The sequence below is a fragment of the Felis catus genome, chromosome D2, assembly GCF_018350175.1.
Source record: "Felis catus isolate Fca126 chromosome D2, F.catus_Fca126_mat1.0, whole genome shotgun sequence".
Lineage (NCBI taxonomy): Eukaryota > Metazoa > Chordata > Mammalia > Carnivora > Felidae > Felis > Felis catus.
This window is the reverse complement of record NC_058378.1, coordinates 23,765,497-23,789,245: the sequence shown is the minus strand read 5'-3', so window position 1 is coordinate 23,789,245 and position 23,749 is coordinate 23,765,497. Positions and strand designations below refer to the sequence as shown.

At 39.3% G+C, this 23,749-nt stretch overlaps 1 protein-coding gene and 1 long non-coding RNA gene across 3 annotated transcripts in view; one reads left to right on the top strand and one right to left on the bottom strand.

Moving 5' to 3' along the window:
* The window catches only part of ARID5B (AT-rich interaction domain 5B), a 180,130-nt gene that overhangs the window by 83,692 nt on the left and 72,689 nt on the right, over positions 1-23,749 (bottom strand). Inside the window, exons 1-2 of one of the 2 annotated variants that reach the window (XM_023240482.2) lie at positions 11,517-11,933; positions 7,307-7,537 (exon numbers count right to left, since the gene is read on the bottom strand). In XM_023240482.2, the coding sequence (XP_023096250.2) occupies positions 7,307-7,472 (166 nt within the window). In that variant the 5' untranslated portion in view covers positions 7,473-7,537; positions 11,517-11,933. Of the gene's footprint in view, positions 1-7,306; positions 7,538-11,516; positions 11,934-23,749 lie in introns of those variants that run through there. The other variant, XM_003993966.6, reaches the window with a different exon arrangement.
* LOC123380785 lies at positions 13,914-22,838 on the top strand. Its single transcript, XR_006586944.1, has 3 exons — positions 13,914-14,000; positions 14,959-15,156; positions 22,442-22,838. It is a non-coding gene; the product is annotated as an uncharacterized LOC123380785 (long non-coding RNA).

The window sequence follows — 23,749 nt, the reverse complement described above, 5'->3', positions numbered from 1 at the left end:
ACATTCCATGCAGAAGGACAAACAAGTATTTCTGGAATGAGTGGTTGTTGAATGATCTTTACTAGCAAATGATACCTCATTTCCCCAGTAGTCTGTATAGGTATGAAATAATTCTATAAATGTTTTTTTGAGGAACCACTATGGACTTGATAGGTGGGTAAGGTTGTGTGGGGTGGTGCAAGAGGTACAAGAAGATTTAGTTAATGATGAGTACTTAAGTAGTACTTGCCATGGACCATCTAAGTGTCCTAATCCTCACAGCTCTTGAGGTATGGTTAATACCCATGGCATGCCTATCCCATATTTTCCCAATCTTCTCCCCACATACCACACTGTAAGATCATTAGGAGTATAAATTGTTTTGTCTTATTTACAACTGTGTGCACAGAGACAAGAACAATACCTGGCACATGGTAGGTGTGTAATAGATATTGGTGCAATGCATAAATGGACAAGAACATACTGAGTGTCAGGCACTGTGGTGGCCTCCCAGCATCCCCAGACAGCCTCGCTACAGTCCAAGGGACTTTAATCAATCCAATTTCCTTGAGCAGATAGAATGAAGGGGTTTAGAGGGTATCTTTTGCTATCAAGAGGATTCTACAAATCAAGCGAATACAGACTTATTCTGATCCTCATTCTACCATCCCTACTCTAAGTAGCACTTTAGCCTGTGATTTTTCAATGACCTGGTTCTTTCCTGTGGGGTGTGTGTGTGTGTGTGTGTGTGTGTGTGTGTGTGTGTTAACTGATAAAAATATCTATTTCACCCTAGAGAGGAATATGTTGATCTTGCTAATGTAATGGGATATAACTTTCTTGCTTTTCTAAATGAAATGCTAGGTGAAATATTAGCCAATATAGACACAAATCCTTTCTTCTGGAGTGAACAAGAGTTTATTGTACCCGTGAGTCCAAATAGTTTTTAATAACCCATTGAGTCCCCTCGGCTACAAAAGGAGTCCACAGTTATTTTAAAATATCCCTTCAAGTTCCAAAAATAGAAAAGAAATCCGTGAATCCTACCCATTCCATATAGCATGACTCTGAAAGTTAACTTGCAGTAACAACATAAAAATTCTGTTCGTTAACCCTCCACAGAGATGGTACCCTAGCTTCCAATGCCTCTGCCCCAGGAGGTCTGCTCTCCAGCCCTCTTTGTGTCTTAGCGTCCTGGAAGCCAAGGCCATATGTTAATCATTACCTGTACTATTGAGCACATCCGATATACCACTACATTTACTACGTTGTATGATGAACTTAAACATTCCTCTGCCCCTACTTGGGCAGCACATGCAATAAACAGAAAGTACCAAGCATGGTCCTGGGTAGGCCACTATCTAATGGCAAACAGAATCTCTAGAAAATTTCCAAGACAAAACAGTCCTCCAAGAGAGATCTCTGAAGGTTAAGGTCTTCTGCATAAATAGCAATATACAAGAAGCACGGCTCCTTTTCCACTCTGCTTCAATTAAAGAGAAACATCTGCCTTGTTATCATTTGGGAGATCGGTGGGCACTGCAGGCAGGCAGCAAAAGCCTGAATGTGGACAGGGGCCAGGAGCAAGGCCATTTGATCATCGAAATCCACTGTGACCATGAAACCTACTTTGGCAAGGAAAAAAAAAAATGTTTACTCACTTACAAATTCCCATGATCCTTAACAAAACAACTGCCTTTCCTTTCATTTCCAGCAAAACATGTGATGTTTAGAGGGAAGAGGCACAGTCCAGCTCGTCCTCTGCTTCAAAATAATTTTATGCATCCTGAATTTTCTTTCATAAGTCAAAGTTTCATTCCTCTTCTGTTTTCCTCCCTCCCTTGGCTTTTTCTTCTTTTGTCTAGAATGTCATTATTTCACCCAACAGGAAAACAGAAATGGAAAGTTCAGTGCAGAGTCAGAGAAGATTCTTTAAAACATACTGTAAAAAGTAGGAAAGTTTTCTTTTCCATTATGGTTCTAGAAAGAGTCCCAGGGCCTTAGAGGAACAGTTCCTTTATTATTTACAGAGCAAGATCAGTGTAGATGATTCTAAGTTGTCCAAGTCCTAAGTTCTAAGAGAAACAGTAGAGAATCTTCATTCGCCATGAGGACTTTTTTTTGGTCAAGCGGATACAGATTTAGTCTGAGTCTGGCGATGAGCTATTACTACCTGGTTTTAAAGATGGGACAAGTGAGGGGACTTACATCTCTTGCCCAGAGGAATAGTAAATCAGACAGGTGAGCCTTGATTAATACTGTGCCTGTTTGTAAGCCTGGCACTTCTTTCCCCTAAATGGTTCCATGCTCCTTGAGCTTCAGCAAAGGATATGTCTTAATGCTGATGTAGCCACCTTCTCCCTGAGGGGAGGACCTCATGGTTTCCTGCACGTGGACCAAATGCCAAGACGGCAGTCCATCTCATCTCTGCTCTTTTCAGGTGAATTACCACATCCTTCCTTTAACTCCATCCCATTCCTTGGTCAGGGAACACACACACACACACACACACACACACACACACACACACACCGACCCCAAAGAACTTAGGAGAATGTCTTATGTCTCTTTGTAATTCAAAACTCAGACTAAAATAAACTGTATCTTTTGTTATATTTTTAATTAACCATATCTTAATCCATTTAGTTCCTCCCATATTTACGGACTGATTTCATCTCATTTATATATACTGGGTCCACCTTACATCTGATAAAGCAGGTACCTTAAAGTTGTCCATGTACCTACTGTACTGTGCACACCTCTGTTTGGAGTTGGCTGTCAACACTTCACACATGTGAAATCAATCGTGTGATAGTCATGTAAACAGCACGCATGACAAACTGGTAGGCATTTTATTGTTCTAACAGGGAAAATAGGCAAAATGGGTGCACGTGTGTGTTTTTCCTACCGTCCAGACAATAGCATGATATAAATGATGGTATGTGTTTTACAAAAGAGGAATCAAATTATAAAAAGAGGTAAAAGCAAGGTGGGGGGATGGTTGAAGAATGCCTCGTGCTAGGAGAGTCTAACAGGACAGTGGGGGCAGGAATTATGCACAGGGGAGAGATTTTTATGAGAAAAATTGTCATTCGTAATGTCACTGTCCCTTCATTATTATTATAATCTCATTTCCTAATTGCATGTGCAATACAACCAGTTTTCGCAATGCTTTAATGGGGAGTCCATTGCTTTAGTTTAAAAAATAGTCCATTTTCTTGTGCTGAGAAAAGAGCACATTGCCTTCAAGAGCATTGTAACTGACAAGACGGAAGGATTCAGGCAGGATGTCGAGGCTCAAGCTTTTCAATCACCTGCCATTAATATGATTCGATTTATGCTTATGTCATAGGTTTAGATATCGCACAGCGCTGTAAGCAGGGAAGGGACTTGAATAAAATACAGGGACGAAAGCAGATGGTATGCTATCAAAACCCTTCAAGCCTAAAATAACCTTTCCCAAGTAAGGAGGATAGTTAATTAAAACCAGGATATATTTACTCTATTCTGAATATCTCAATGTAAATAAAAATCAAAATGACACCACTGTAATGTGGGACTAAATGATGAAATTTCATCTATTCTATTTTTCTTTAATAGTTTCTAATCAAACTTTTCATTAAACAGCTTCATAAAATTCCACGGAGAATTTATTTATAGGGATTCATTGTAGATTTAAAAGCCTTACTTTTATTGTTCAATTAAACCTGTTATTCAGTGGACAACATTGAAACAGTGGGGAGGGGGGATGATGTCTGAGCAGTTGGAAGAGGCTGTCACACGCACAGAGGATGTGGGTCATCTCTGCCCAAGAAAGCCTAGTTTGGGCTCTAAAGCCACTGCCTGGGTTCGTCCCAGCCCTGGTCCACAGACTCATATTCCTGTCCCCCTGGTAAAGAGAAGGCACCAGTCCATTTATTGGGGGCAAACCAAGTAAGGGAAGGCCAACGGTTCACCCGGGGTGAAGGCAGCCATTCTTAACATGGAGAGTCAGGACATGAATTGTCAGTGATCTAGGTATTTCCAAAACTTTTCTATTAGCCTTTCTCCCTATCCTTTTTTTTTTCTCTTAAGTTTTTATTATTTATTTACTTTTGAGAGAGAAAGCACGAGTGGGAGAGGAGCAGAGAGAGTGGGAGAGACAGAATCCCAAGCAGGCTCTGTGCTGTTGGCGTGGAACCCAATGCGGGGCTCGAACCCACGAGCTATGAGATCATGACCTGAGTGGAAGTCAGATGCTTAACTGACTGAGCCACCCAGGCGCCCCTCTCCCTGTCCTTTAAAACCAGACCCAGTCCTGCCTTTTTCATGAGGCTTTCCCTGACCCCCCTCCAAGGATCACCCCCCTCCCTGCCCCGGCCAGCCCAGTGCTAAATTCCTCCTGTGCTTGCTTTCTGCAACACTCACCAAATACTTAATCATTGACTTTCTTGTAACATTAGTTAACCTTTCAGGTGTGTTAATCCTGTCTTCCCCAATTAGATTTTTAAATCCTCCAAGCAAGCAAGAACCGTGTTTTATTTATCTTCTGAACGCCCTCTCTCACCCCCACTCCATAATCCCATTTAAGAGGAGAAAGCAGAAAATATATTAGTTAATAAAACAAACATTATTTAATCATAGGAAAGCAGACACTGTCCTTTTGAGAAGGGCCTTGCAGGTACGTTATGGCAATTTATGAATTCCATGTGTCAAAGGTGTAGCTGATAAATGCTATAAACCCTTTGCCATCAGCTCCACCATTCACCCACCTGGTGATATGGCTAATAAAATTTGATTTTTACAGCCTAGGCATACTGTTACCTAAATTACATTTGACCAATTACTGAAGTCACCAAACGTGTGGTACAGAATATATACTGTGTAGAAAATTCATCTGTGGGCCCCCTGGCACTCGCGGTAATCTGACAGAAGTGCTTCAGTCATCTGGCAGTGTTTAATATTAGGAACATTTGTTTAATGCTAATGAAATTTATGTTCTCCTACCAACTGTTAGTTGGTTGGAGAAACCCAACCCCACATTTTAACAAACTCTTTAACCCATGTTGCTTTCAAATACAACCAATTGGAGGTTTAAAAGGGTGTTTTCTGGAAATTTAGATGTGTGACCCAACGTGGAAGGTGGGGGAGGGATGTTGGCGAAGGTATGCAAATCAGGTCAAAATAAGCCCTTTTGCGGGGGGGGGGAAAGGGTATCCACTTAGGAGAATGAAATACTATACGAAGTACAAACTCAACTAATATTAAAGATTAAAGAAAAATCTAATATTCTAATGATTAGGCTAGCCATCTAAAAGCTCTTTAAAGGTACCTTTATTCCAAAAGAAAGCTTCCACTTTAAGAGGCTGGAGAAGAAAAACAGCATTAAAATTAGCTTTACCAGAAGAAAGTTCAGGAAAACATTCAAAAGTCAGATGCTTGTGTTTGTGAGAACATTTAAAACTAATTTAGTAACTCTTAACAACCATTGTGATCACTGTTAAATTGGAACTTCTTTCTATTACCAATTCCAGACACAACAGCTTTCAAGCTCAATGACTAATAACTCTTAAATTAGCCAAAAAGGTTAAAACATTTTTCATCATGTTACATTGTGATGCTCTTTGAATACTCTTAAGTGAGGGAAAGCATTCTTTCAGTTTTATTTTGTGTCAGAAATTTACAGACCTCTTCAGTGGCAAGCAGGACAGAGGGGTTTGGATGTCAGGGATATGGGGAAAAAAAAACAACCCTCAAAACAGAAGTGTTAAAAAGGGAAGATTTGTAGAGGTTGATCTGAAAAGAGAAGGTATTAAAAAATGTATTGGATACATTCATCTACTTGAATACAAAAGGTTATTTGAGTATTAAACAATTCTTCTTGGAAAAAAGGAGAAAATAACTTATAGAAACACTACTATTCTCTTATAGAATGGCAGTCGTTCGGTAAGCCAGAGCTGTGAAAGGCATCCGACAAAAAAGTTTGTAAGGAAAAAAGAAAAAGCCAGGTCCGATGAACCTAGGTGCCCTACTTCTTTCCTCCCTTCTTTGTTGGATTATACATCATCCCCTCATCCTCACCCCTACGTACAACACCACCCTGAAACAGGTGGAAGGCTGCCGAGGTCATGAATACAGTGGATTTCTCAAACCATGCTGAGGCCTGCAATCGTTTAGCAGAATAATCTGAATCTGAATAACCCACAAACTAGGGATCCTTGGGAAAACATTAGCCGATGGAATCAAGGAGTGTTCCAACTCAAGGGGACCCCATTAGTGCTCCCTCTGGGCCAGTGGTCTCAGACTCTTCTTCACCCCAGGACCCATGAGAGATTCAGCATGGGTCGGTCATCATACTGGTCGCTCCATGGTGGCAATTCCCAAAGAAGGGGTAGGTGGGGGAGTTTCATGTCTCTGTAAGTACAGGAATTTCCAGGGAACATTTATAACTTGATAAAGCACCCCCAGGGCATTCTGATATCCCTGCCCAGCCTATTGAGAACCACGATATGATCCAGTCTCTTCAACACACAGATGAGAAAATGAAGATGTGAGAGATGTGACCTTGGCTTGCCTCCAGTCATTCACTGCATCATGCAAAGTCTCCCAAATGTATATCTCTTCTCCTCCTTCACTTCTATCTATAGAGACACATGACTGATCAGCTAGGCAGAGATGCAGATAAAGATATGTGTGCATATATCCATCTTTGGTGGGCATGGTGTACAAAAAATATATATAGATATCTGAATATAGATATATAAATAAGTATAAAAATATACACAGATATCTGAATATAGATATATAAATAAATCTCTCTATATTTTTTATACACTGTGCCCACCAAAGATGGATATATATGTGCATACATACATATATATGAAAAAAATTAAGGGGCATGGGGATCTATCTATCATCAGTCTATCTGTTCACCTTTATAGTACTGAAGTAGTCACAACTGGTGCATTTTTATAGTTCCTTATAACACAGAAAAGGGCATAATCAATTAAAAACAAAAATCAGTATCCAAATAGCCAAAGCCTTCGAAGAAAGAACTAACACGGAAGCTTCTTGTCTGAAAGTCCAATTTCAAGGTCGACCAAGCAACTTTGGACCCTATACTGAACAACAAATTCTAAATAATAACCTTTTACCCTGGTAAACAGAGGCTGCCGAAGAGGCAATAACACTTCATGCCACAATAATTTTGGGGGGAGGGTAGGGGAGGGGTGGCACACAGAGATTGTGAAAATAAGCCTTGTTCCCCATCACCGCTCTTTACAAGAACCGAAAACAACTAAACACACACGCGCAAGTTTCAGGTAGGAAAAAAAAAAAAAAGACTCACCAAACTCATCGCATATACTCTCATTTTCAATGAGAGTTGGGTGGTCAAACGTGTCTCGACAGTACAGGATCTGAGGGTTCTTGCTGACCACCGCAATGCCCCCCAGGGCTAACGCAAACTGGTCCGTTAGAATGGAAGACGGCTTATCCTGGATGCGTTTCAGCATCGATCGGTACCGGCAGTACTGAGGGTAGCTGAGAACGATCACGTTGGTTTCTTCATCGTCCTCCCCTAGACAAACGAGAAAAAGCTCCCATTACTTTCTTCCCTCCAACAAAGAACTGTCCGGGCTATGGCATGATTTCAGTGATCACTCTGGTTTTGTATTAAAATGTGTCTTCAGTGAGACTCTTCTACCAAGTCATGTTTGTCTCTGTCTGGCTGACGTGGACATTCTCCCAGCCCCACTTCACCAACCCAACTCCACTAAAAAGCCTCGGGTTACTGGTAGGGAAAAGAAAAAGTGGGGAAAAGAATGAGATGGGGTGATCTCATAGACAGATTAAGCAATGTTTGGGTCACCAGAAAGCAGCAGAACCAAAAAACTGTTTTGAAAGAGTCTGATATATATTTTAAGCATTAAAGTCACTCATCATAGGAAAAATCAGAATTTTGTGGAGCTTCTTTATACATATTTCCAGAGTCTGGTATTGCTACATTTTTGGGTTATATATTCTTTCAGTGCTGGAAGTCTCTGTAAAGGTCATCTGGCCCCAGAGAGATGTCCATAAGTTCAAATAGCATCATCATCAAATCTGGTGGTGGGTAGTGCCATTCAACAAATATTTCTGGTTCTCTTTATGGTCGTGTGGAAAGACCATGCTTCCTGGCCCACTGGAGTCAAGTGACCATGTGACTTGTTTTAGCCAATAAAATGTGACAGAAGTGAGTGGCTACTTTAGGGGCCAGTGTTTGACTGACAACACTCTCTTTCCCTTTGTCCTGGGCATCTATAATGATTCAGATAGTGGCTACTCTGCCAGTCAGGGTCTTGGAGTAAGAATCACATGGAGCAGAGACCCCTCCTTGATCCTAAATGGACACAGAACACAAGCACAAAAGGAACCTTTGTTGTTGTAAGTGAGGCTGTGATTTGGGGGGTTATTTGTTTTTGCAGCATGATCTATCCCAACTTGATTGATACCTCCACCTTCTTTGCCCTCCCCCCTTCTCCTACCCCCTACCTTCTAATGTTCCTCCAATCCATCTGGTAACTTGGCACATCTCAGAGAACCATGCTGAGAGGACTCCCCAAGCATCCTTGTGACAGCTCCATCAGAACCAACTTAGCTCAGAACATTTCAGCCACTTTAATGAAACTCTCTTTTACAATGATCTTAATGCTTATCTACACCTCTCTATATTAAGTGATTACTTATAAAAACCAGATTCTGGTTGGAGGAATCCTGCCTTCCTCTTAAGCCTGAGAAATGGCAAAAACTCCCCTTTGGTAGCCTGCCACCTGCACAATGTCAAGCTGAATTTAGGCTCCATGACCCAGTCTGCCATCACTCTTTATAACCACTCCGTCAGGGCGTTTGTAAGCAATTCCCAGATATGTCACTGGCTTATCCAAAGGGAAAACACTCAATATTTTGAGTCCTTACCATGCTGCAGGGAATTGCACAAGACAGTTGTTAAGGATACCAACATTATCGTGGCCATCTGGTAACCAGTGGGAGACAAATGAGTCAGGACAGAACAAATGATAGAATATAACCAGTACCAGTGGAAGGTGTGCATGTGACCTTTTCAGATAGGAGGCCAATACCCAGATGTATTTCTAATTATGTTCACTTAGTTCCTCAGGCTGGAGGCTTCTTTGAGAATGGAGATGTTTAGCTGCTTTCAAGATGACATCTTTTAACAGTTTACATTTCTTAGACTCCTGCCTGGTTGTGGGTAGTCACTTTGTCAGCTGCCATACTGAATTAAAAGGAAATATGTTTACATTGAAGGCAAGTCCCCAAATGAAGTACAGTTTTTAAGATGCTGAAATATGCCCCAAGGCATTTAAATTTGAGATTTTTATGGCAGACCCAGACCCTAGTTCACACTTTGGGTTCAAATCTGTGCTTTCTATAGAGTTCAAGCACAAAGAATTTTATAGGAACTATCCACCAAACATCATCAGAACTCCAGACCACTGAAGCGGCCCCCAACGTGTCAACTGTATTATTATGCTGTATTTGTCCAAGACATTGTGGATGAGAGAGGGTATAACCACGGACTCTGAGGACTTATTTCAGCATGCTCGTCACCTAATACCATGTCTGTAAAGAGTAAATACTGTGCAAATCTATACACAGCTTCCAAAATTCTATCTTGGTTGTGCTGTTGGCTTTCTGTACGGGGGCAATGGTTGCACTAGTTTCTCCAAGCGGTCTTGAAATGAAATGGAGGGCATCCTGCTTTTCAGATGGAATGATGGCAGAAGAATGGATGCTTCAGGGTTAGTTTTATAGCAGAAGATGTCACCTGCGTTCTTGGGACCATTTCACTTCCTTCTTGTCTCTTCATTCTCTTTCTGTTTTTCTCTGATCATTTTTCATGATAATGCCATCTCTAACCTCTCCCTAATTCTCTGGAATCTGCTCCTTGGCTATCTTTCATGCTTAGAAATGACCTGGTTTTTGTTGTTGTTGTTGTTTGTTTGTTTGTTTGTTTTTGTTTTTTCTCTTCACCTCATCCTAGCTCCAAACATTTATCCCTCTTTCTTCATGCAGTTCCCAAAACACAAGCCAAGCCATGAATCCTCTTTCTGTTGGAAGAAAAGCTAGCAATTTCCCTCTGGTCCAAGTCATGGAAATATGTCCTATGATATCCATTCATTTTGGAGATATTACCTCTAAGAGTGCTCCCAGGACTGCCCGCATCAGAATCGCATAGAGTAACTGTAAAAAGGCAGGCCCTAGGGGCCTATCGAGAACCACTAACTCAGAATCTTGAAGGTTAGGGCCCAGGAATTTACATTTTTAACAAGCTCCCAAGTAGTTCATGCACATTAAACTTTGAAACCACTACCTCAGAGTCTGAATTTAGCTTTTGCACAGATGTATAATAATTTATTCAGTTTGGGTTTTGATTTCTGTTTCTATATGTATGTGTAAACACACACACACACACACACACACACACACACACACACTCCACTTTCAATGGGAATATGTCTCGACAACCCATTATAAGTTGAAAATACCCTAAATTGAAAAGACATTGAATACACCCAATCTACCAAACGCCGTAGCTTAGCCTCACCTACCTTAAATGTGCTCAGAACACTGAGATTGGGCAAAATCATCTAACACAAACCCATGTTATAATAAAGTATTGAATATCTCATATTATTTATTGAGTACTTTACTGAAAGTGAGAAACAGAATAGTTGCGTGGGTACAGAATAATACCAGTGTGTCAGTTGTTGACCCTTGTGACCATGTGGCTGACTGGGAGTTGTGGCTGGGGGCTGATGGCAGGCACCAAACAGTATTGTGCCCATATCACCAGCCTGGGAAAAGATTCACATTCAAACTCAAAGTACAGTTTCTATTGAATGCATATTGCTTTTACACAATTGTAAAGTCAAAAAATTGTTAAGTTGAAACATCTTCAGTTGGGGTTCCCAAGAATATATATATTTATAACTTGTTTTTAGGTATATGCTTCTATCAAAACCCCCACTGTATCCAGAAAAGAATATAGGACCGAATTCCCTTCTTCTTGCCACTTTCCCAGATTGTTGTAGGTGTTACAGAAGACCCCAAATGAAAACAAGCTCTCTTAGCCAAAAATACAAGGGACAGAGGGACTATTTGTTTAGAAATACTATGATTTGTAGTACTGATAATAGAACACAAAAATTTACAAGGGTCTTTCACAAAACACATCTCTTCTGTTCCTCACAACAACCCTATTAGTAGGATTTACTGCTTCTGAACATCCCCCAATTCAGAGGTGGGGTAACAAGTTCAGACACCCAAGTGACTAGTTCGGGATCTCAAGGAAGCAAAGTGACAGAGGTGAGATTGCCACCTGGTCTTTTAATTCCAAGTTTGATGGGCTTTTCATTATGACAAAATGTCACAAATACTAATAATAGCAAAATTAATATCATTAAGGTAACACTTTGATTTCTTTTCCTATGTGGCTGTGGTTGAAAGAAAATCTTTGTTTATTTGACATATTATTATTAGAAATTTAAGCAACTTACAATATTAGGGAGGAGGATGATGGCTTTTGGTCATGTAAAATACGAAACCTCTGTTTCATCAAGAACTGTAGGATTCAGCCAGCTCCAAGCCAGGTTCTACTCCGGTTCAGTTAGCTTGCTGTTATTTGGGAACATTGCAAGTCACACTGTAATGATCTAGCAGCACTGACACATCTTTCATGTGCAGTGGTCTCGCTTTTTGCGGTTTCGCTTTCTGCGGTTTGTGGTCAATGGCGGTCTGGAAGCAGATGATCCGCCTTCTGACATATCATCAGAAGGTCAGTGGTAGCCTAACGCCACGTCACAATGCCTACATCATCCACCTCACTTGTTCTCCTTGCTCGGGCATCCAATCATCTCACATCATCACAGAACAAGGGTGAGTACAGTATAAGGTGTTTTGAGAGAGACTACTTTCACATAACTTTTCTTACAGTATATTGTTATTAGTGTTCAATTTTATTATTAGTTATTATTATTCATCTCTTACTGTGCCCAGCTGATAAATTCAACTTTTTCACAGGTGTGTATTAATAGGAAAAAACAGCATATATAGGGTTTGGTGCTATCTGCAGTTTCAGGCATCCACCCGGGGTCTTGGAATGTATCCTCCATGGATAAGTGGAGGATTGTGTATATCAGCTTCCTACTTTCTACCCATATAATAGGAACTAAAGCCAACTTCAGGTTGTGCAAGCCCAGAACCCCTGTGCCTCATTAACCTCTTCCATACTAAGAATCTAGAGGTCCAGCTGGGACCTGGTTTAATGTGGCAATGCTACTTACTACTACCAAACCAAAAAATTATGATACTTTTGCTCTTTATGAAAAGAATCATCCATTTGGACCAGAACTTTGGCATTGTTTGGACAGAGGTAAATTTCCAACCTTACAATTAGACATCATGAAAGGAATTGTCCTTAATAAAAAAAAACAAAAACAAAAACAAAACAAAACAAAAAAACAACATCAACAACAAAAACAGACAAAGCCATGAGACCCTCAGGACTTCCATGAAAGTTAAGAAAACATTCTAGGTGAGAGTGAAGAGAAGATCCATAGTGAAGGTGTGATCTGAAAGAACCAACCATTCATCTAGGGTAAAATTTCTCCGAGTGAAGATACCTCAGAGAAACTTTACCCTAGAAGAATTTGGTAGACATGCTTAGTCAACTGGAGAAGAATTTTATTCTCCCAAGTACAGTCACCTTCACAGGAAAGTATGTAAAGCAGAGAATAAAATTATGAGTTTGGAAGACTTTTCCAGATCTAAACTCATGATCCTATAACTTCCCCCTAAGCCTTTGCATTAAATTAACATCTTCCTCATACAGCTACAAAACTATTAAATTGTTCAACAGCTGTCACATTTTATTTTGCCCTAGTACACTAAGAAACAAATAAAGCCAAACAACCCTTTCAAGAACTCTTATTTAAATTCCTCAGCTACTACTTTCCTCCTTTTGCATTTCATGTACATATAAACAAACACTCCTATGCAGTTACCCATGAAACGGAGGCTGCCAATAAATACTGCATAGGATATTTTTCCCTTTCCAATTCATAATAGGTCTAGCAGATAAATCTAAGAATGAATAAAGAATAGATAAATTGCACATTTGTTTAGCGAAAGATAAACAGAGTGTTCCTGGAACAAAGATTTTCTTTCAACCACACCCACATAGGAAAAGAAATCAAAGTATTACCCCAAGGAATCTTATTCTAACACAATCTAGTCTATAGTTGGTTGGATTATGTATGCATTACTTGATTTCTGTTAACAGAAAATGATCAGCAATAAATTGTTGGTACCAAAGACTGAAATTTTAAGCCATATTATGATATTCTATTAAAATGTCATCCCATTTCTCAATTCCCCTCCCCACCAAAAAAGAAAGTGAAATATTTTTAAATGAAATATTCAAAGGGAATAAGAGACCCAAAATTACTAAACCTCATTTCAACTTCAGTGAAAAGAATTTTGCCTATTAAAAGTTAATACCTAAAGTACACTGCTTGTAATGCTCAACCAAAATTACTCTAATCCTGTGCTTATATCATAATTACACGTTTTGTTAACCTCTCTCAATGTCAATTTTTCACTTATTTATATATTTTCAAAGTCCAAAACAGAATTCCACAGAGAAACTGTAATTATAACGTGAGACTCCACCCAAGCTTTTCAAACAGTAACTGTATACCATTGCTTTAATCCTCAGAGTTGGGCTGGGAATGGGGAAGGGGTGGGGGGGGGGAGAGGGTAAGAGCAGGCATTCATTCTGAATAGCACGTTGCTCAAGTTGTCTTTATACAAAGAGAGATGCATGAAATAGCAAACACAATGAATTAATGGAGCATTGACTTTCAAATATCCATAATGCTATTTTTTTTTAAACAGATAATGGTGGCCAAATGCACAGAAGGCTGAAAACATAAATTCCGGAGGAGAAATTTGCTTTTATCTGTTACACAACATTTAGAAATGTAACTTTCTTTTTCATTCTGGGGGAAGAAGGGGAAGGCTTGTTTCGGAAACATCACACTATTATGCTTACTGAAAACCACTATAATCTACTTCTAACATCAGTAAGCTTAAAAAGAAAAATCTTAAAAAAAAAAAAATCTTTGCACCAGGATTTTATAGAGCCTGGTGGAAAAAGTATGCATGTTCCTTCCTGCACCTAATTACCTCAACTGAAAAATCTGCCAAGTATTTTGCCCTTTAGTTCTCTAATCGCATTAGGGCAAATGCATTTGGATGCCAATAGAAACAAACATTTAAAGATTTTCACTTAAAAGATTCCAAATATGTATGAAGGCTACGTTTGAGACACAAAGTCCCCAGTCCTTCAAAGACAACATACAGTGTTCTTTTTTTCCCCCCAAGCAAATATGAATTTGCTCCTGTTATAAAACTTGATGTCTAGTTTTGAGACAATTTAAGTAAAATAATGTCAATATGAGAGGCTCTTACAATGATTTATGCTTCTTTCTGTTACTTTATTACATTAGACATTCCTTTCTCAAAGCTTTATACTTTTCACTGTGCTCCTAGCAACCAACCCACGGCAAAGCATCAACTTTATATACCTGGCACTGTTCCAATTCTTACTGCTATTGACAATTATATTGAAGTTTCCATTTAATTGCTGCTCTGCTGTGACACTGAATATTTGTCATAATTAGGCATTTCCTATTTTCTGTCCATTCATTTCTGATTATTACTGAAAATGATTTTTTTTTTTTACTTCAGAAAACCTAAGCATGAAAATTCTACAGATAAGAGTAGCTACAGCTGTTACTATCATTACCAACATTGTAACGTGCAGGAAAAAAAAAAAAGGAGAGAGAGAATATAATTTCTCGGAAGGTAATTTTCCTTCCAGTCTAAGTGCTCTTATTCATCTTACAGTTACTCAATGATTTCCTGTTCTAATTACAGGACATTATACAGAAAGACATTCGTAAAAGCAAAAGACAGCAGAGAAGGAGACTAAATAGCCTGACTTGGTTGAAAGTGTTTAAAATTCCAAAGTTGTACGTCAACTTTATCAATTCCTGGTTACAACGCCGTGTAAATGTGTAATGTGTCTCACCATATTTCTCAAGCTCTCTCAAGGCAGTAAACTCAGTACCCAGAGTAAGTACACATCAAAGGGGAAAATACATTTGCAGTTAAACTGATGTTGGGGAGGAGCTGGGGTCGGGGGAGGATCGGTTGTTGGTTGCTTTTTTTTTTTCCCCTCATCAAAGCTGTTAAATTGGAGGCATGCCAAGACAAGGAGTGGAAAATATTAATAATAAAAATAAATTAAATGCCTGATTAGAAGGGAGAGAGAACAAGATTCCATCCGGAATAGAAATGAAAATGCCACAAACTATTTCATAAAAACATACTGTGACGTAAATTACACATCAGTATTGCACTGTTGTGGTTATTTTGAGAAATGGTTTGTACTGTAAGTCAGCTGGTGCTGCCCCACCCTTGATGATTTTGTAATTCTCTACACAGTAAGCAAGTGGGGCAGCCCTGAGGTTGCTAAGACAGAAAACAGACCTAGCCATAGAGAACCGGCAATAAAAAAGATAATGTACTTTTAACATAACAGAACAAGGAGATTGGCTTTATTAACTAAAAAAACTACTTTAAATGGTCCCCAGCTTGCCATTTGTTTTGATAAATGGAAAGACAGATCTTCCCAGGATAGGCCACGAAAACATCACTGGGGAACTTATAAAGAAGAAAATGTGGGAAAATATCTCAGGGCATGGTTGTAAACAGAACAAAGAATATTTCAAATGCAAAATCCAGGGTTTTTAACTAGCTGTTTCCCAAAGCAAGCCCCTTCCAATACATGGGCACACAAATATAAAGCCATGTATTAATACAGTGATACTAGCTTTTGCCCTGACCGTTGCTTCCTCACTCCAAAAAGAAAACAATACGAGGCTCAACTAAAACCAAACGCTGCCATGACTCTGAGTAACAAACGAACCCCCTGGGAAGCACGCCAGCCCCACCTCCAAGGTTTTCCCAAATGGTGCCTGAATTCTAAGCCACATCCAGGAGCCACTCTAGATTTCACTGTGAGAATTCCGCACCTTCTTTCCACATGGCTCATCTCAGCCGAGTGGCAGTGTCACACATGACCGTGGTTAGGCAATAAGTGCATGTACTGTTGAGACCACGTGGCCAGACTGACACGTAGGTGAAGTGGTGACCGCATTTGGAGTGTGGTTCTAAGGGCCCTGGCCTACCTTCACTTGCCTCCCTTTCACAAACTGTTTAACTATAGTTAGTCATTCTCTCTTAGTATAAATGAATTTCACTATCTGAAGAAGAAAGTATGAAGAACCCATGAGGGCACCAGGGAGCCAGGGCTTAGACACAATTTCTCCTGCTCTAAAAATTGTGCCCAAAGTTTTCTCAGAGATGAACTCACACATTTGTTTATTTACTAGCAGCCCAGGTGAGGCGATTATATTGGCTTTGAACCTAGTTAAACTCAACCCTTTTTTGGTTTACAAGGAACTACACCAAAGATCCAGCCTCTACGGGTACTATGACAAAGTTGTTACAAGAGAAGGAAACCTGACCTCATTAGCCCAACTGGCTTTAAAAATTGTAATTATAATTACTTCTGCCATCTTTCCCCTTATAAATCTATATGGCTTTTTATTTCCAAGTTGTGTCTTACACTTGCCAACATTGCAAGAACCACAATGCCATTACTGCAGCAACTGTATAAACCCTTCACATTTGAGAGACCCTCCTGAACCCCCACACTCATGAATAAACCTAATTAAGGTGTCATCCAGGACAGATCAATAGAAAAATAATTAACTTCCACACATCAGTCTTCTCAGCATGTAAGATCCAAATGTGTGTCTTAACAAAATGACTAATCACTATTTGTCATGACTTTCAAGGACATGATTATTTCACAACTAATCAACACTGATCAGGCTAAATCTCATAAATTCCAACATTATTTATATTAGGGGAAAAAACCCATCATGTGTATGGAGAATTAAACACCAATAGTGTAGGATTGACTTATATTGACGTGTGTGTGTGTGTGTGTGTGTGTGTGTGTGTGTATGTGTAATGAATGCTATATCTATTTTCATTAAAACTGTGTGTCTATTAAAAGTAACAAAATTAAAAAACTTTCAGGTCATGCAAAGATTCCATTACATTAAGTAAAAAAAAAAAAGGTATGAAACAATATATTCAAACCTATGTCTCTTGTTTAATAGCATTACTGAGATATGGGTTGCATATCAGACAATTCTCTCATTTAAAGTATACAACCTTTTAGTATATTCTCCGGGTTGTGCATCCATCACTACAATCAAATGTGCAACATTTCCATTCTCCCAGAAGAAACTCTGAACCCTCCTGCACCCACATCTCCCTTCCCCTGGCCAGCCGTAGGCAACTGTTTAATCTACTTTCTGTCTCTACAGATTTGCTTATTCTGAGCATTTAATATAAACAGAATCATACAATATGTAGTTCTTTGTCACCGGCTTCTTTCACTTAGTAAAATGTTCATTGTAGAGTATATCAGTACCTCTTTTCTTTTTATTACTGAATAATATTCCATTGTACAGATATGCCACATTTTATTTATCTATTCCATAAATGAGACATTATTGTTGTTTATACTTTTTGGCTATTATGAATAATACTGTTATCAGCATTTGTGTAAAAGTTTCTATGTGGACATATATTTTTATATCTCTTGTGCATTTACCCAGTAATGGAATTGCTGGGTCATATGGTAACTCTATGTTTATCCTTTTCGGGAACTGCCAGACTGTTTTCACAAGTGGCTGTGCCATTTTACATTTTCTCCAACAGCGTATGAGTGTTCTTGTGTCTCCACATCTTCTCCATCATTTGCTATGATTTGTCTTTTGACAGCCATCCTAGAGGATGTGAAGTGGTATCCCATGCTGTTTTGTAAACAAATGCTTAAAACTTGTTAATAATAGATGCTTCTAGGTTGTGAGATTATCTGTGATTATTTTCTCCTTTGTTTGCCTGCATTTTAATTGTGTAATTTTTTAAAAGATGAGAACATCTGGAAAATGTATATGAAATTTCAAGGGATCACAAACAGTCAAAACAATCTTGAAAAAAAAAAGGCCAAGTTGGAGGGCTCACATTTCCTTATTTAAAACCTGCTACAAAGCAATAGTAACCAAAACAGTGTGGTATTGGCATATGGATAAAATGTGATTGAACAGAATAAAGAAACCAGAAATAAACTTGCAAATATATGGCCAACTGATTTTTGACAAGGGAGCCAAGACCCTTCAATGGAGAAAGGACAGTCTTTCCAACAAATAATGTGCAGAAACTAGATATTCATAGGGAACGAATGAGGTGGACCTTTCTCTCACACCATATGCAAAAATTAACTTAAAATGGATCCTTTTAAAGACTCAAGGCTATGAAACATAGTGGAAAATCTTTATGACTTTGGATTTCACAATGGTGCCAAAAACACAGGCAATAAGAATTAAAAGATAGGTAAACTAAATAACATCAAAATTAAAAACTTTTGTGCATCAAAAGACACTGTCAAAAAAGTCAAAAGACAATCCACAGAATGTGAGAAAACATTTCCAAATCATATATCTGATAAGGGATCAAATCCTGAATATATAAAGGGCACCTACAACAAGAGGACAAACAATCCAATTTTAAAATGGGGAAAGGATGTCAACAGATATTTCTCCAAGGAAGTTACACAAATGACACATGAAAAAAAGCCTCAACATTTTTAACCATTAGGGAAATGCAAATCAAAACTACAATGAGATAACTACGTCACACACACTAGGATGGCTATTACTTAAAAAAACAAAGGCAAAACCAAAAACTCCCAAGTGTTGGTGAGGATGTGGGGAAATTCAAACATTCATTCATTGCTGATAAGCATGTAAAGTGGGGCAGCTGTCTGTGGCGGAAAACAGTCTGGAAGTTATTTCAATGTTATATATAGAATTACTACATGACCCAATAATTCCACTTTTAGGTATATAGCCCAAAGAATCGAAAACAAGGACTCAAACCGATACTTGCACACCAATGTTGACAGCAGTATTATTCATAAGAGTCAGAAAGTGGAAACAACCCAATAGATGAACAGATTAACAAAACGTGGTATGTTCAAATAACGGAATATTATTCAGCCATAAAAAGGAATATTCTGGGGCGCCTGGGTAGCTCAGTTGGTTAAGCGTCTGACTTCAGCTCAGGTCATGATCTCAGTCCGTGAGTTTGAGCCCCGCGTCAGGCTCTGTGCTGACAGGTCAGAGCCTGGAGCCTGCTTCCAATTCTGTGTCTCCCTTTCTCTCTGCTCTTCCCCTGCTCATATTCTGTCTCTGTCTCAAAAATAAATAAAAACATTAATTTTTTTTTTAAAAAGGAATGTTCTGACACATGCTATAACATGGGTCAACTTTGAAAACATTATGCTAGGTGAAATAAGCCAGACACCAAAGGACAAATACTGTATGATTCTATTCCTATGTGGCTTCCAGAACAGGCAAATTCTTACAGAGTAGAATAGAGAGGTTTCCAGGAGTTGGTTGTGGGGGGAGGGGACAGAGAATGGGGAGTTGTTGCTTAACCAGTGCAGAGTTTCTGTCTGGGATGATGAAAAGTTCAGGAAATAGATAGGATGGTTACGTAATATTGTGAGTGTAATTAATGCCCCTGCACATTAAAAAATAATTGAATGATGGGGCGCCTGGGTGTCTCAGTCGGTTGGGCGGCCAACTACAGTTCAGGTCATGATCTTGCGGTTTGTGAGTTCGAGCCCCGCTTCGGGCTCTGTGCTGACAGCTCAGAGCCTGGAGCCTGCTTCTGATTCTGTGTCTCCCTCTCTCTCTGCCCCTTCCCTGCTTGCTCTCTGTCTCTCTCTCTCAAAAATAATAAAAATCAAAAAAATTTTAAATAATTGAATGATAAATGTTATGTCTATTTTACATAGTAAAACAAGAGGAGAATGTGGGGCAGGGGTTATATTTTCTGAAGGTGCTCTGAGTTGCTCTTGGGAAGAGAAGAGGCATCTCTCCAGCCAGCAACTATCTATGAACTCCTGGAGGGCACAGAACTAGTGTCCTCATTTCTGGTTACCCCCCACCCCAGACCCCGGCAGGTGCGCTCACAAGTGTAGTTGCCTGCAGATGGTGCTGCACTAAGCACCTGAACCTTCCATCCAGGAGTGAGAGCAGTTGGGCCATTAGTTCACCTAAAGCTCTCACCCGAGGCTCTGGGCCAGCAGCTCTTCTGAAAAGGTTGAAAGAATCTAGAGAAAGTTGTTGAGCAAAGTGTGGCAGTCACTGGCTGGCAGGCCTTTTTGGATGAAGGGTCATGAGTTTAGGCGGACATCTCATTTTGGGGACTTACTTTAGGAAAGATCTCACCACTTGAGGAGTGTGTGGACCACCCTAAAAGTGCTGGACCACCTCCAAATTCCTGCACTGACCTCCGAGAGCTCACATTTTGAGGTAAGAAGAGTTGTATAGATTGCATTGTTATCTTTCTTATTATCATAGGCCTTCTGGAGTGGCTTAACAAGGAAAAGAGGGCAAAGGCTTCTATCTTGTATCAGTGGCTCATCTTAAATCAGTAATCTTCAAAGAGGTAAACCCCCACCCAATGGGAATAAGAGAACTTTCCTAGGGGAACCTACCTATGTAGCAATGGGACAGATCCTCAAATCTGCATCACTCACTCTTCTATCCATGAGACCACATTCAATACAGCCAATGTCCTTCTTTACCCATCACCCATCCCTGCTGTTAGGACTACGAAAGAGACCGCTCAAAATACTGGTTCCGAAGAAACTTCCTTTATTGCTGTGTCAAGGCTTTTTAAACCATAGGTTTCTGATCTTTCCCTTCTTCCACAAATTTCTGTTAAAGGAGAGGCTTGGCAGTAGAAATAGAGTACTTTGGCCTGTGTTAGGATGTTCTGAATTCAGAAAAGCCAGAGCAATAAAGGTTAATGATGCTGATCCCTTTAAAGATAGGTGGAATGCTCTACATGGCTACCAGATCTTTTGAAGTAAATTAGATAAAACCTAAGGATAAACATTTCACGTGATTTATTCAGAACTGTTATACTATTATTTAATAAACTCAGATTTTAAAACTTGAGATTTTATCAAATCATATACGCTCATTTAAATTATAGCCAAGTACCATATACATCATGTTTAACATTTTCTACCTCCTATTAACAAAAAACTTCAGTCAAACCAATGATAAAATTTAGACGTCCACTGAAAACCGGGTAAAGGCCCAAATACAGTGTTTCAGAAATCGAAAGCAGCGCTATTCGTGGAAACATAATGGGAGCCAAATATGTAAATAAAATCTAAAAAGGAAAAAAAAACCCACGAAATAACTTTAATAGCCCATTTATCTATTTTAGCTCTAATTTTTATTATTAAAAGCAAAATTCAATTTTGTCTTGATCCCTCCAGTTCTACTGAAATATAACTGACATATAATACTGTATTAATTTAAGGTACACAACACAATGATTTGATACATATATATAAACTAAGAAAATATTTTGTACTATTTCATAGGATAAGTACAGTGTTTCTCTAGGGTATACCCTTTAAAAAAAACTATTTTATCTAACCCAATATACCCACAATATTATTATAACACACATGCAATGTAAAAAATTACTAGTGAGATATTTCACATTATTTTCTCTATATTGAGTTTTTGAAATCTGGTACGTGTTTTACATTTACAGCATCTCTTGATTTGGACAGGCCATATTTCAAGGGCTTAATAGCCACATATGGCTGGTGGCTACCATATTGGACAGCACGGTTTTAGGAAATCCACCAGAAAAGAAACTTGAAGACTACTGTGTTGGATAGCCTGGACCTGAAGAGGCAGCCAGGAGGGAAGGGCAGTTCTGAGTATTTGGCATAGTTCCCCTGATGCCTTTCTATCCTGGACTCCAAGACTCTACAATCTTAAGAGGGGTTCAGAAACACAACTGGAAAAAGGGAACAAAACTGGAGGAAAAGCCTTAAGTGGCTATTATTTCACTGTTCTGATAACCAAAACCCCAAGCAAGGCTAAAAGGTAGCAAACCACCCTGTGCCATTATCTCAGCAGAGATCCTTGCTTGCCATCTTGGTTTCTGACGAATGATAAAACAAATAAATTAACTGATTTATTAAATTTAAAAAAAAAGTTTCAAGTATAAAACCTGGTAAGAGCCCTCTCTCTAGGTTCTATCTACTATCCTGCACTAACTAACTACAAGTTCACCTGGTGCATTCCCACAAACCATCTGCTCTGTTTTCTATCACAATGCCAAGGAGAACATCAGTTGTTTGGAATGAGTATTTTTCTTTCTTTTTTTTTTCTAGTGTGTGCAGTATGAAAATTAGTTTAACATCTGAAGGCAAGAGATACTTATAAAACCTACTGGAAACTGAAACCACTATTCAATCTCACGGCAATGCAGTCATATAAAAACTCCAGCACCTTCTAATGTGCTCTCACAGTGCACCGTGGAAGAATATCATTGAAAGCTGATGATATGGATATGCTCTGTCTTACTTCCTTTTGTACAGTGTTAGTAGTGAGTAAGCTGATGCAACATAGGAGGAGGAAGAATCTGGTTTATTCACATTTCCCATAATACCTATCATCCGCTGAAAATCATTTCCACTGCAAAATTCCTCCTTTCCCCAATCTCTAATATCCGCACCTACTTCCCTTTTCTCATGAAAGACACAATAAACAAATTGCTGGTGACTAATATATTAATTCCAGTTACAATTCTGTGGTTTCATATCACGAGTTACCAGTGCTACAGATCCCCATTCTAGATATTTCTGTGAGATGGTTTATGTTAAGCAAGGGTTGGCAAACTCCGGGCCAAATCCAACCTGAAGCCTGTTTTTATAAAGTTTTATCGCAACACAGCCATGCCCATTCATTGACACTGCTACAGCAGCAGACTCGCACAGTTCCAGAGTTGTGTTGTTGTGACAGAGGCTTTATGGACAGTAAATCTGATCTATTTGGTCCCTGTAGGATGATCCTTGCTCTGGAGAACAGATTATTGCTTCCAGAAATGTCATTTTGGATCACTGAGATCAATTTAACTCCTAAAATGCAGTTACTCTGTGGTATTTTACTGAATTTATTTGTTCATGTTCAGTCCCCCTTTCTAGACTGTGGGTTCTTTGAAAGCGGGAGCAGGGTCTCTAGCATTCTGAATCTCCAACAGTGTAGATACAAGTGAAGCACATGGTAGGCTTTCAACTGATGTTAATTTCAATTAATGTTTAATTAATATTTCAAATTAATATTTTCTGGTTGTTCACTATTTGGTGTCCTCTACTCATTATCTAGCCTCTCTACCTTGCTGTGTGACCCCTGAGGGTTTTATTACTGGGCTTCCTCACACTCTGGCCTTTTCTTAGTTCAGCAAATGGAAGACACCAACAGGAGATCAGAGGGTGGAGAGAAGCTGGGGTATTTCTTCGTTGCTCCCTCTCAGCTTTGGTTTCATAGTTCTGCCTGTGGCTGCACCCCTATACCACTGCCCTTCCTCCAGGGCTCCGGCTTTCACCAGCTAGCAATATTTCCTCCCCTTGCTTCCTGCTATTACTAGACCCTGGGTGCCTCAACCATCCTCTGGATTCTCTTTACCATAACCACACCTC